The 15,413-nt window shown below is 37.4% G+C and overlaps 1 protein-coding gene and 1 non-coding gene across 2 annotated transcripts in view; one reads left to right on the plus strand and one right to left on the minus strand.

Moving 5' to 3' along the window:
• The window catches only part of LOC106142156 (uncharacterized), a 50,894-nt gene that overhangs the window by 20,367 nt on the left and 15,114 nt on the right, over positions 1-15,413 (minus strand). The window contains exons 3-6 of the mRNA XM_060952027.1: positions 7,621-7,713; positions 4,764-4,867; positions 4,019-4,168; positions 35-164 (exon numbers count right to left, since the gene is read on the minus strand). Coding sequence (XP_060808010.1) covers positions 35-164; positions 4,019-4,168; positions 4,764-4,867; positions 7,621-7,713 — 477 coding nt within the window. The remainder of the gene's footprint in view (positions 1-34; positions 165-4,018; positions 4,169-4,763; positions 4,868-7,620; positions 7,714-15,413) is intronic.
• Trnac-gca (transfer RNA cysteine (anticodon GCA)) lies at positions 5,550-5,621 on the plus strand. The gene has a single exon. It is a non-coding gene; the product is annotated as a tRNA-Cys (tRNA).

Below are 15,413 nucleotides of genomic sequence, written 5' to 3' on the forward strand. Positions count from 1 at the left end.
CCATAGAGTATGTAGAATATGTATGTATGTTTACCATAGAGTCATAATGCAGGGGCAGTCTGGGCCCTGGGGTCTCGAAATGTCTCCTCAACCTCGGACACGTGGGGTACTGGGAGAGGTTGAACTCCAAACGCGTGTTCCGTAGCGCGCTAACTACTATATCACTGGAAAAAAAAAATCCCAACGTATCACTACATAGTATAAAACAAAGTCGCTACTTTAGTCTGTTTGTCTGTATGCTTAAATCTTTAAAATTACGCAACGGATTTTGATGCGGTTTTTTGTAACAGGTAGGGTGATTCAAGAGGAAGGTTTTTATGTATAATAACATTTATAATTTTGCACCCGTGCGAGGCCGGGGCGGGTCGCTAGTTTATTATAAACAGAGATCGGAGTAGGTAGATTGAATTGGGGTCAATGAACTGAAACGTATATATTAATATGGACATGCCTCCGTCCGGGATTGCGGGATTTGTGAATTATTAAGATTTTTTCCGGAATTTTTACAAGTGGGATGAAGAATATATTAGTGGTAGCTATTTTCCCCCGATTTCGTTCACGTAAATTGTAGTTTTATGTTACCCGCGGACAATGTAGTTTACTGTAAGTGTAAGTACTGAAATGGAATCCCGGAAAAGAGTCTTATCCATGTTATGCTTTCTATGGTAATTCATGATGCAAGTACATAAAATCAATCTACCTATTGCGATCTCTGATTATGAACTAGGTGTGCCCGCGACTTCGTCCGCGTGGAATAGTTATTTGGGCATTATTGAAGTCGCCACGGATGATTTTCCCCGTTTTTTTTACTATTTCCATTATTTTTTTGCTCCTTATAGTTGCAGCGTGATGTTATATAGCCTAAAGAAATGGCCTTCCTCGATAAATGGTCTATTCAACGCAAAAAGTCAATTCTAACCAGTAGTTACTAAGATTAGCGCGTTCAAACAAACAAACTTCTCAGCTGTATAATATTACTATAGATTTTACGCTTACATTAGATATTCAAATTAAAACCGATAATTCATAGAATAGAATAGATTTATTTTTCAAAATTGGATACAATGTATCACTTATTGACGTCACAACACTTAAATATAATTTTATCTACAACCGCTTCCGAAGCGCATGTGTAGAAGAAGCGGCGGAAACTACACTGCAGCATTTTCACTGGGCGTCAATTCAAAAATATTGATCTCTAAAATCTAAATCGTGGACGAATGCATATTGTCTACATTAAAAATATGAATGAATATAAAATTAATGATTTCAATACGAATATTGAATACTAGCTGTGCCTGCGACTTCGTCCACGTGGAATAGTTATTTTGGGCATCATTGAAGCACTCAAGGATGCTCCTTCCCCGATTTTTTTCACATTTTCCATTATTTCTTCGCTCCTAATAGTTGCAGCTAGACGTTATAGCCTAAAGCCTTCCTCGATAAATGGTCTATTCAACACAAAAATAATCTTTCAAATCGAACCCGTAGTTCTTGAGAATAGCACATTCAAACAAACAAACAAACTCTTCAGTTTTATAATATTAGTATAGATAAATCTAAGTGCCTATTTAAACTAAAAAAAATATTCTAATAGAATTATACCCAGAAATATGTACCTACAACTTACAAAAGAAAAAATGAAAATAAAGTTGAAACGCCTGTGCAATACCATCTTGCCGTCTTCGGGTCTTCCCATACTCCCTGAGGGGAGTCGAAGTAGATTGGTCAGGGCTTTTGGCCCTCTTCAATGGCAACATCGCTGCCTACGACTGTAGGCAGGTCGATGGGGCGGCCGTGATGGCCTGGGTCTTCACGTCTTCATACACTGGGAGTTCCCATCGGCGGCGGCGTCGTCACTGGTCGACGACGTCTGCCGCAAGGCAGCGTGGGGAGAGTTTCACCCGACGGCGCGGAGGGCGGGCGTGGAGCGGGAGATGCCGCGCAGGTGGCTGTGTGATGACGCGTCCGCCCTCTCGAATATCTAGTTCTCCCACTTCAGGTCCCTGAGGATCGTCGAGTTCCTCACGTAGCGCGGGGCTCCGATGACTGCTCTGAGACTTTGGTTCCCTTGGGCGCTGAGTCTTCTCCTGTTGGTCTTAGAGCAGAATGCGTACCACGCCGGGGCCGCGTACGTGAGGCGGGATCTGACGTACGTTTGGTAGATCCCGATTTTCGTCCTCAGGGGGAGGCTGGAGGAGAGAACTGCGTGAGGTCTCCCCCTGGCTGCCTTGGTCATGAAGCTTGCGCTCACCTCCTGCCCCTTTTGTACCCTGCCGCCGCTAGCCGCGTCGAGCGCGGCGACCGTTGCGCAAAAATAATCCTTAAAGCATGATTCAGTATTTACGCGCGATGGCTTGTTAGGGTATTTTATTTCATGTATAAGTTTGGTATTTCTATACCGATTTCGATGATTCTTTTTTTATTGAATAGGTACTTATATTAATTTTTAAGAATTACGAATGAGTGCGAGTTTTATTGGTATTATAAACATTAGAGTAAAGAAATATAATCAGAAATCTCCGAACTACTAAGCTATTAGGAATTACACGTGTTATTGTGAGTCAACCATAAAATATACTTATGCTGTCTTGGGATATTTTTTTTTTAAATTTTATGTAGAATATTTCCATTATACATGGTTTCGCTGTATCTTTAACCATTAAGGCTGCACACGCGACGGAAGCTTAATAAATCAAGTAACTTCTCCCGTTTTCCCAACATTTCCTTTCACTGCTCTGCTCCTAGTGATTGTAGCGTAATGAAAAGTATACTATAACCTGCTCAGGAGTATGAAGAATAACTGTACCAAGTTTCGTTAAAATCTGTCAAGTAGTTTTTGTTTCTATAAAGAACATACAGACAGACAGACAGACAGACAGACAGACAGACAGACAAAAATTTTACTGATTGCATTTTTGGCATCAGTATCGATCACTAATCACCCCCTGATAGTTATTTTGAAAATATATTCCATGTACAGAATTGACCTCTCTACAGATTTATTATAAGTATAGAAGATCATAGAATTCCATCCATACATGTGATTACGTCTAAGTCCCATTTGGGGTAGACAGAGCCAGCATACACAACAACAAACAAATAAACTCATTTATAATATCTAATCCATGCAAAACGGCAATGCTGCCAGCCTTCTGGGCACACTCCCGCAAGTTGATGCTATGCAGGGACTGTACAATTGGTAAAATTTAATTTTAGTTTTTATTCATTAAGATTTTTTCTTATAATTCGTATAATCTAAATTCTATCATTAAGCCTAATAGCTGAACGTGGAACGTCTTTCAAAACCGCTGGCTCTGTCTACCCCGCAAGAGAGGGATACAGACGTGTTTATGAGAATTAATAAATTATCTAGCAACCTGTCACAATTTGAATGTCAATACTGAACTTATCCTATCAGTATTTTCGAGACAGTCAGCTCGGTCTACCCCGCAAGGGATACAGACGTGTTTATAAGAATCAATAAATTAGCTAGCAACCTATCACAATTTGAATCTCAATTACATAATCAAGCCGTACAACTGAACTTAACCTATCAGTATTTTCGAGACTTTCAGCTCGGTCTACCCCGCAAAGGATACAGACGTGTTTATAAGAATTCATAAATTATCTAGCAACCTGTCACAATTTGAATCTCGATACCATCATCAAGCCGTACAACTGCACTTATCCTATCACTATTTCCGAGACTGTCATCTCTAACCCGTAATAAAGACGTGTAATGTTAATTAGTTCCGGCACCGATACAAAAAAGAATAGGACCACTCCATCTCTTTCCCATGGATGTCGTAAAAGGCGACTAAGGGATAGGCTTACAAACTTGGGATTCTTTTTTTTTGGCGATGGGCTAGCAACCTGTCACTATTTGGATCTCAATTCTATTATTAAGCCAAATAGCTGAACGTGGCCGATCAGTCTTTTCAAGACTGTTGGCTCTGTCTACCCCACAAGGGATATAGACGTGACCATATGTATGTATGTATGTAATGTCAATTACCTGACAGCAGCCTGGAGGTTACTCTCGGTCGCATTCGGCCTCAGAGGTCCCACAGGAGCTAAGGCCACTTTGACCTCAGGCCAACCGTCGCATTTGACCTCACCTGTCAATTTGTCCGTAATGCATACGACGTTGAGACGGGCACGGAATCTGTACAAAAAATAAAAATAAAAACGGAAATGAAATTATAAATATTATAATAAAAACTAAATCTAAAACTACTTATAAAAAGAAAGAAAAAATATACTTACAAACTAATTAATTTAAAACTAAAAGAAATTATTGATTAGCCCTTAAAGCAGAGTAATATTTACTACATACATACATACATATGGTCACGTGTACATATATCCCTTGTGGGGTAGACAGAGCCAACAGTCTTGAAAAGACAGATAGGCCACGCTCAGCTATTTGGTTTAATGATAGAATTGAGATTCAAATAGTGACAGGTAGCTAGCGCATCGCCTAAAAAAAGAATCCCAAGTTTGTAACCCTATCCCTTAGTCGCCTTTTACGACATCCATGGGAAAGAGATGGAGTCCGCAAGGGATATAGACGTGACTATATGTATGTGTATTCATTTAGTGAAGCTTTTACAATGACTAAATATGGGTAAGATTCTCCTGCAAAGGTTGCAAAGGTGACACCCATTTATGACATCCATGGAAAAAGATGGAGTGGTCCTATTCTTTTTAGCATTGGTGCCGGGAACCACACGGCACAAGAATAGAAGACTTAAACCCACCTGTTCACATTAACCCTGTAATGAGAGACTTCCACCTTCTCTCCTCGCTGGCTGAAGGCTTTCAGCTGGAAGGCTGGAGTCGCCTCGCAGTCACATGTGACCGTCTGAAAAATTATTAATAGAAATACTAACTGTCACGGCAAACGTTGTTTTGCATAATAAATATTTCTTTAAGTAATTTCTAGTTAAAAAAAATTTTTAAGGATGGACAAAACTTTTCATTAAGGGGTATGAATAATAGATGTTGGGTATTCTCAGACCTACTCGATATGCTCACAAAATTTCATGAGGGTCGGTCAAGCCGTTTCGGAGGAGTACGGGAATGAACATTGTGACACTAGAATTTTATATATGTATAAGATAATAAGATATACGGGTAAAATACACAGATTGAGTTAGTCTCGAAGTAAGTTCGATATTTTGTGTTACGAGATACTAACACAACGATACTATATTTTATAATAAATACTTATATAGATAAACATTCAAGAAACAGGCCAATCAGAAACTGTTTGTTTCTCATAATGCCCTGGCCGGGATTCGAACCCGGGACCTCCGGTGTCGCAGACAAGTGCAGTACAGAAAACAACGAGCTTGCATAAAGAAAGTCATGAATGTGGATGAAATATGCAGAGATCATGGCAAGTGGATAGATGTAGTCTCTGCCTATCCCTCCGGGAAATAGGGGTGATTTTATGTCAAATCATTTGACATATGAAAAGGTCATGCATGACATGAGTCATGTGAGTTGGAGGTAAAATGTTAATTTTAACCCTTCCACCAGAAGGGGATATAGCTCAGTGGCAGAGCAATCGACTGCAGATCGATAGGTCCCCGGTTCAAATCCGGGTGTCCCCTATAACTCGTATCGTTTTTTATTTTTTTCTTTAATCAAACTAAAAGTATTTTAACACAGATAAACGTTTGACGTCTTTATCAAGCCATACAAACAAAGACAGAGCCAACAGTCTTGAAGACTGAATGGCCACGTTCAGCTATTTGGCTTAACCTTTAAGTACCGACGTGCATTTTTTGTAACGTTAGTACCGATGTGAGGCCTGAGAGGCCGCGCATATTATATTGATTTTTAAAAGAAATGTATGAGTTAAATATTTGTCCTTGCATTATGATGAAAAATTAAGGGTTTAAAGAAAATACAAGTAAAGAAAGATAATACTTTATTTATAATTGAAAGAAAAAACACTAAAATAATACTTGGCATGAATTTTGGCAAAAAAATAGGTTGTTAGACATAAAAATTCATAAAACTACAAATCGGTACTCCTATTAAAATAAAAAAAATACTACTTTTTACTAACGACTTATAAAGCTCTAAGAAAAAAAATATTGTAGGAACATAAACCTTCTGAAAAAAAAACTGTCCACAGTCCAACTACACATTAATTTTAAGCACAGTCAGGGCACACTTTTCTCGCGCACTGCAAACAAACGTATTTTCTGCACAAATAGCATCCACAGATCGACTTTCTTTGGGGTTTAGGTTGGCAGACAAGTCTTTCGTGTTTTGACTAATAACCACAATTCGGTAAAAAATTGTCATAGGCCAGCGTATTGAACGGCGGCTGCAAGTATATACAGAGCATTTCTTTTCTATTTCATCTACAGCACTTTTTGTAGAATTACAAAAATGTATTATTTCAGGTTTTCCTGAGTCGGTGTTTGTCCCTTCATTATGATGCATTGATGAAGCTAAAATGACAGCTTTCCCTTTTTTTGGATTAATTGGATTGACGTGAACCAATTGTCACACATTATATTTTTTGTAAGTGCAATGTAATGGTTTACTCAAACAGATTACCGCCTGCGTAGGAACTAAAAGCTTTCTTTCTTCATCAGTTAGTGTTTCTCCATATGAATTTTCCCACAATACACATAACAATTATAGAAATAACCATTTTGCGCATCACACAAGCACATCAGTTTTAGTCCGTATTATGCGGGGTTCTTTGCATGTATATAATCAAAAATGACTGGCAATCCCCCAAAAAATATCTCTTTTAATTCTATAAATCTGTCACACAACTATTTCGTTTACTGCCAGAAGTCCCTGGTGTAGCCATAGTTCATAATATCAGTGAAAATAACAGTTAACTTTAACAAAAAATTAAACAAAAAACTCACGTAAGTACCGACGTGAGGCCTGAGAGGCCGCGTCGGAATTTCAAAGCCTAATAACTCACCAAATACGCGCGCGACGACAACCCTTCCTGTTTTGATGTCAACGTGGACACTCACCATGCAGCTACTAAAGAGCAGGGATCGGTGTTGTGCGGGGAAAGAGGTAAACTAGCAAGTTTAATACCTGCCGGGGCCTCTGAGACCGCACGTCGGTACTTAAAGGTTAATGATAGAATTGAGATTCAAATAGTGACAGGTTGCTAGCCCGTCGCCTAAAAGACGAATCCCAAGTTTATAAGCCTATCCCTTGTCCTTGAGTGGTCCTATTCTTTTTGTATTGGTGCCGGGAACCACACGGCACTTTATCAAGCCAAGAGTGGAAAATAGGCTTATGACCTTCGCCAGGGTAACTTACCTCCATATTGAATCATGGTTAAATCCGGTTGTTCTGGCACGATGTTTTTGTTTAGCACAAAAACTAATTAATCTGGGAAAAGTTTTAAACATTCAATTTCCCATGTATGTCGTAAGAGGCGACTAAGGGACAGGCTTATAAACTTGGGATTAATTAAGCGATGGGCTAGCAACCTATCACTATTTGAATCTCAATTCTATTATAAAGCCAAACAGCTGAACGTGGCCTATCAGCCTCTTCAAGACTGTTGGCTCCGTCTATCCCTTGACGTGACTATATGAACGAATGAATGATAGAACTTACCACATCATCCTTGGAATCACATTCGCAGAAGACGTTGGTGACACTCGGCGGGTGGCTGTCCAAGGCACGCACCAGCTCGACGCCAATGCCTTGCTGGAACCACACGGCAATTCTTAGTTAGCCTTCAGTAATGCATTGTTTGTTTCAAAGGTGAACATAATACTAGCTGTGCCCGCGACTTCGTCCACGTGGAATAGTTATTTTTGGCATCTTTGAAGCCCTCAAGGATGAATAAATTTCCCCGTTTTTTTTCACATATTCCATTAATATTTCTTTGCTCCTTATAGTTGCAGCGTGATGTTATATAGCCTAAAGCCTTCCTCGATAAATGGTCTATTCAACGCAAAAAGAATTTTCAAATTCGAACTAGTAGTTATTGAGATTAGCGCGTTCAAAAAACAAACCAACAAACCTTTCAGCTTTATAGGTAATATTAGTAAAGATAATTATTAGTAACTAGTTTAATCACTTCAGATTGAGCGATTCCAATGTGCCGTGCTATTCAACGCAAAAATATTTTTTCAATTCGAACCAGTAGTTCCTGAGATTAGCGCGTTCAAACAAACAAACTCTTCAGCTTTATAATATTAGTATAGATTAGTTGAATTTGATGGTTTGGAACAGACTGAAAGGTTAAAATGTTAAGGCTTAATGATAGAGTTTTAAGTAATGACAGGTTTCTTACACATCTCTTACAAGAAGAATGCTAAGCATTTTTGTTGATTTTCTGTTTGTTTGTTTGTTTGTAATATATTTATTGCATAGAAATTTACACAGTTACAAGGATATAGTCGAATAAATTACAATATAAAAATAATAGAGTATATCAAGAGTACCCAAAACCGCCGAGCTTGCATGAAGAGAGTTATGAATGTGGATGAAGCGAAAGAATTACGCAGAGATCGTGGCAAGTGTAAAGATGTAGTCTCTGCTTACCCCTCCGGGAAAAAGGCGTGATTTTATTTATGTACCTATGTATAAAAATTAAATAAAATAATCTTGGCAGCTTTTGATTATTGAAATCGAAGCATAGAACTCCAATTTATTTAATTGTGGGAAGACCTAGACGAACGTATCTTGATCAAATTAAGGACGTCCTGGTAAAGGGTCAGGTCAAAAGTACCCGAAACCGCCGAGCTTGCATGAAGAGTGTTATGAACGTGGATGAAGCGAAGGAAGTGTGCAGAGATCGTGGCAAGTGTAAAGATGTAGTCTCTGCTTACCCCCCCGGGAAAGAGGCGTGATGTTATGTATGTATGTTTATTTAATTGTGTTGTATTGGATCAATCAGGTTTTCACACGAAGCGACTCCCATTTGACCTCCTAAACCATTTTAGTGGATCATGGTAACGCATCCAGTTGCCTGAATGTGCAGATATCCTCACGATGTTTTCCCTCGCCGTAAGACCATTGGTTAGTATTCAAACTAATGTACATTACTTCGAAAATAGTAAGTAAGTTTATTTGCGTTAAAAGTGGTATTACAGGTCAAAATACATTTATGTTTCTCACTCTTAACCTAAAAATAGGCATGCAAATTTATGATTATAATATTATACAAAAAATATATATAAATTTATATATTTTAAATGCCATTCAGCACATTCAGGCAACTGGATGTGTAACCATGGATCCAATACGGTTTGGTTCACCTGCAAAGGTTGCGGAGGTCTGATGTAAGTCGTTCATGCAAAAACCTGACCCACCCAATCCAGGATCCATGGTCAAAGGCATACCCCGGGCTCATCTCGGTGCTGAGGATGCAACCGGGACTAAAGCCAGGAGGAAATCACTAACCCATGTCAGACTTTTATCTACAGACTAGAGGCCGCCCGCGACTTCGTCCGCATGGAAACCCTATCAATCCCGCGGGAACTCTGGGATAAAAAGTAGCCTATGTGTTATTCTGGGTCTTCAGCTACCTACATACCAAATTTCATGGTAATCGGTTCAGTAGTTTTTGCGTGAAAGAGTAACAAACATCCATACATCCATACAAACTTTCGCCTTTATAATAGTAGTAGGATAATTAATTCCTCTTTGAATACGTAAGTTGGCATAAACTTTTAGTCTGACTGGCGCCTAGAAGCGATCGATCAACATTCTAGCCGAAACGTGTTTTCCTAGAAATATATTACTAAGTGCCGTGTGGTTCTCGTGACCAATAAAAAAGGAATAGGACCTATCCTTCTCTTTCACATGGATGTCGTAAAAGGCGACTAAGGAATAGGCTTGTAAACTTGGGATTCCTCTTTTAGGCGATGGGCTAGCAACCTGTCACTATTTGAATCTCAATTCTATCAGTAGGCCAAATAGCTGAACGTGGCCATTCAGTCTTTTCAAGACTGTTGGCTCTGTCTACCCCGCAAGGGTTATAGACGTGACCATATGTATGTATGTATGTATAATTACTTAGTGCCGTGTGGTTCTCGGGACTCGGGACCAATAAAAACGGAATAGGACCTATCCTTCTCTTTCACATGGTGAAATGGCGACTAAAGGGTAGGCTTCTAAACTTGGGATTCTTCTTTTAGGCGATGGGCTAGCTGTGACTATTTGAATTGAAATTCTATCACCAAGTCAAAAAGCTGGCATTGTCAACCCCGCAAGAGACATAGACGTGACTATTTGTGTGTATGTATGTTTAATTAATTAGGTAGGAAAATAAATATACTTGGTTACATTTATAGATAGACTTGGCTTAATAGAATTAAGATTCAAATAGTGACAGGTTGCTAGCCCGTCACCTAAAAGAAGTTTAAAAGTCTATCCCTTAGTCGCTTTTTACGACATCCATGGGAACGAGACGCGAGTGGTCCTATTCTTTTTTTATTGGTGCCAGGAACCACACGGCAGGTTCAATCATTCGTCATTGTACTTAAATGAATCACTAGTGGTTATGAGATCAATCAAATTTTCACTAATACCCCGGGGCCTGAGCATGTAACCAGGACTAAAGCCAAAATGATAAGGATTCAAACCCAGAATTGCCATCGGACACGGAAATATCTACGCTAATATTATAAAGCTGAAGAGTTTGTTTGTTTGTTTGTTTGAACGCGCTAATCTCAGTAACTACTGGTTCGAATTGAAAAATTCTTTTTGCTTTAAATAGACCATTCATCGAGGAAGGCTTTAGGCTATATAACATCACGCTGCAATGCAATGCTGCTTTTAGCAGCGAAGAAATAATGGAAAATGTGAAAAAAACCGGGAAAATTATTCATCCTTGAGGGCTTCAATGATGCCCAAAATAACTATTCCACGCGGACGAAGTCGCAGGCAGAGAGAGAGAGAAAAATAAAATGAAACTATTTTGGCAAAAGATTTAGTCCAGACAAAAACAATTCATAAAATGACGGTGTTCATTACAAGAATAACATAATACTATGACAGGCAGGTATGAATAATTAAACGGTCGGATGATTGAAAGAAAAATTGAGATGCGCAGGCGTCGGCATTGATTGAATACTGAACACAATTGTACCACTGACATGTAAAATCAGACTTTACTGGACAGCGAAATTATAAAACTTTTTATAATGCCACGTGTATACCCTTGCGGTGTAGACAGAGCCAACGGTCTTCAAAAGTCTAATGGGCCACGTTCAGCTTTTTAGCTTGATGATAGAATTGAGATTCAAATAGTGACAGGTTGCTAGACCATCGCCTAAAAGAAGAATCCCAAGTTTATAAGCCTATCTCTTAGTCGCCTTTTACGACGTCCATGGGAACGAGATGGAGTGGTCCTATTCTGTGGTGTACATTATGTCAAATTTTAAAAAAATCCTGATATACTTACAGGGTGACAGTTAAAACTGCATTTAAACATAGACTATACCCATGCTTCTGAGCCGTTTGAGCCTATTTTTATTTAAATTAAACGTCATCATTTTCACATTTTAAAAACCCTCAAAAACTACATCACACGCTTTATTAAAGACCAATACTACAAAAAGAAATTAAAACTAAACATGGAAATAAATGTCTGAAAAATAAATTATTTTTGTAGTATCAAGATCAAGTAAAGTACAGAGTTGTCGAGATCGCTCAGCTGAATGAATTGTGTCGTTGACATCTGAATCGCGTCGCTTTTTCGCCGGCCGCCCGGCCGGGGTGATATTACGTATTTTGGATCGTGGATTTTTATACATTTATTTTTTTTTCGTACTTTCTGAAATATGAACCGATATTTTTCTTTTAACGTTTTTAAATATCCTTTAGATGAGTACACTTAACAGTTAAATTTATGCAGTTGAATTAAAAGTCAACCTGTAGATGATACGAGGCATCATTTGAGCTTATACCTCGTTAGGCCTCATATTTCTTACCACCAGGCAGAACCCGTCATTACTCGGCACATATTTAATCCAGCATTATGTACATTATAGATCAATGGTTGAGTTACACGTATTTTCGCCGTCTGCCAATAACCTCTGAATTCTGGATATAAATAGACCAGGGAGACAGCGTGACAAACTGTAGTCAAGCAACGCTCAAAGCTAAAATTGTTAATGCGAAGGTGTGTCTATTTCTTCTTCTTTCTACAGTAGCCCATTAGTCCCATGATGGGACACAATTCCAAAAAAAAATATTCAAAAATTCAAATTTTTTTTTTCATTGTTATAGGATACTTCATATCGCTTTATAATTGTCAAAACGTATGGTTTAACAACATTGGTCGACGTCAAATAAATTACTTAAAACTAAGTTTACTGCCGCTTCCAAGGCATCAGTGCAGAAGAAGCGGTAACAAACTGCACTGCAGCATTTTCTTCAACAACGTCAACTTCACAATATCAATTAAACTTAGATTAGAATGTGGACGAGAGAATACAATCGCCCCACATGTCCAATCACTCAAAGGCACTATAAATCTATACTAATATTATAAAGCTGATGAGTTTGTTTGTTTGTTTGAACGCGCTAATCGCAGGAACTGCTGGTTCGAATTGAAAAATTATTTTTGTGTTGAATAGATCATTTATCGAGGAAGGCTTAAGGCTATATAACGTCACGCTGCAACTATTAGGAGCGAAGAAATAATTGAGAATGTGAAAAAAAAAACGGAGAAAATTATTCATCCTTGAGGGCTTCAATGATGCCCAAAATAACTATTCCACGCGGACGAAGTCGCGGGCACAGCTAGTCATATTTATTAATCAAAATTATCTGTCTAGATTACATTTACTTACATATAAATATTGGTTAATTAGTAAGTTCAAATTAACTATAAATATGAATGACATCACTATAAAATAAAATATATCGCGAGTCAAATGTCACAATGATAATTTTATGGGCGCACCCTAGCCCGGACATTACGCCATTCGCTAAGTTAGCTTTTTATTTTTTTCAAAATGTAATCCATAATTAAAAACAAATATTATCACTTTTATAAAATTGTTATAGGCTAACTATATATTTGTACTTTTAAATTATACACTTAAAAATTATGGGTTGTACAATATATAATTATAAGTTAATTAATGATTTTTTTTCATGATTATAATTAATAACAAATATTTTCTCTTTTATAAAATCGTTATAGGCTAACTATATATTTGTACCTTTAAATTACACTTGCCTAAAAATTATGGGTAGCACAATATATAATAATTTATGTATGTATATGTATTAAGGGATAGGCTTACAAACTTGGAATTCTTCTTTTAGGCGATGGGCTAGCAACCTGTCACTATTTGAATCTCAATTCTATCATTAAGCCAAACAGCTGAACGTGACCTATCAGTCTTTTCAAGACTGTTGGGTCTGGTCTACCCCGCAAGGGATATAGTCGTCACCATATGTTGTTTTATATGTATTTATTTTTATAATGTATCTTGTACGTTTTTATGTATTTTGTTTGTAATGTATGTATTTTTCAGTATGCATGTGCACTTTATCGCACCACCAACTCAAAGTTTTTCTGTTTGGTCAGCTGGTTGACTGGTAGAGGATGCCAAACGGCATTAAGTCCAGCCAGCCATTGTACATTTTTTTTGTGCAATATAGTTTTAAATAAATAAAAAGAATGTACCTATTAGTTGAAGTTGTTGATGCAAATGCTTGCGCCCGCTTCTTCTGCACACACTCTTTGGAAGATAAATAGATATTCTTATATAAGTATTTACTTATGTACATTAGAAAAAGTAAACTTATTGAATTAGTTGGCCCTGTAGTTATATGTATGTTATGTTTAATTCTTTGTGTGTTTCTTTGTTATTCACATTCGGAAGGGGACAGCCAGATGTTTTAAAGATAAATCTGGGCCAGGGTCAAGATTTGTATTCTCAACAAAAAACTTTAAAAAAAGTCATGTCCGAGTTGGACATAGATATGAGTCCGTAAGAAAAAGTAACTTTTTTTTGTAATTTCTTTTGTAATGGATATTTTTTATATAAATATGAAAATTAGAATTTTATAGAATAAAAGCTTTTACCAGCTGCTTCACTCGCGTGAATTTAGCGCTATTTACAAATAGAAACGAATTTAACGCTATCTACAAAAAGTGTCGAAATTAACACTACCTAAAAAATGGAGGTAAAGAAACAAACGCTACAAAAGAATACAGGTTTTTTGCAAATCTCACGGGAACAGGAATGAAAGGTTACTGTGTCCTTCTCAAGACTTTTAATTATATTACGTGATATTTTAAGAATATTATTTCAGCACGTGAAGAGGTAACAAACAAATAAACTTATTTACTTTTACATTTCTTAAATTAGTTGCAGACACGTCCTAAAACATTACCATGTCTATATTTATAGCACACTATAAAAAGAAGCTATTTAATCAGCCACAGATAACGAAGATCCGCGTTCCAGATTCAAATCGGGCGGGAGACGAAGACGACCTCATTCCTCATACTCGGTTCCCAGTACAGTACCACAGATGCGTAAGGGATACTACGGTCACAGATTAAAAATTCTAGATGTGCATGTTGATACTTTTTTTTTAATTTTGTAAATCAAAAGAAAAAAAGCCGATAATAGAAAAAAGTCTCGGTTGTGAATTATCAAAGATTTTGTTTGGTAAGTTGTTAATTTTAACACGAAAACATTGCTATATTACTCTAGGTTATAACCTTATAGGCTTAGTCAATAAGATAACTAAGGTATCACGTCTTTTTTATCACGGCGTAAACAGAGACAGTAGTCAGAATACTCGAATGTCACGTTAAGCTGTGATTTGTGGGTTTTCATTTTTACAAAAAAAGACTATATCAGTGTTGCCAGCTGAAAAATCACATTACATTATCAACGTATGCTTGAGCACGTGGAATGTGACTCTGTTATATGTGTGTCTGTTATATGCGACCACAGACACGCTTCTTGGTTTTCTAATTTAATATTATGATCTTACCGCGAATTGGCTAAGTTAACCTTTTTTCTAACCGTAACTTATACGGTACTATACCATACTTACTTACTTACGGTATTATACGATACTTTTTTACTATATTTTTTTAAACGTTCAAAATAAATCTTAAATCTAAATCGTGGATATTCATCATATTTTTGTAAATTGATTGTTTGTTCCGCGGTTTCTTCTACATATGCGCTTTGGAAGCGGTAGTAGACTTATTTTATGTTGACGTTTATAAGCGATACCTTTTGTATCCTATTTTGAAAATAAATCTATTTCTACATAATCAGGTATTTGTCCTTAAGTGACACAGCCAACAGTTGCACAAACACTGACAGGCCACGTTCAGCTATACGGCTTAATGATGGTAAGAAAACAAAAAGATTTTTTTCGTGAATGAAACAGTTCAAGTAATCACTGAAAAA

This window comes from Amyelois transitella, chromosome 27 (genome assembly GCF_032362555.1).
Source record: "Amyelois transitella isolate CPQ chromosome 27, ilAmyTran1.1, whole genome shotgun sequence".
Lineage (NCBI taxonomy): Eukaryota > Metazoa > Arthropoda > Insecta > Lepidoptera > Pyralidae > Amyelois > Amyelois transitella.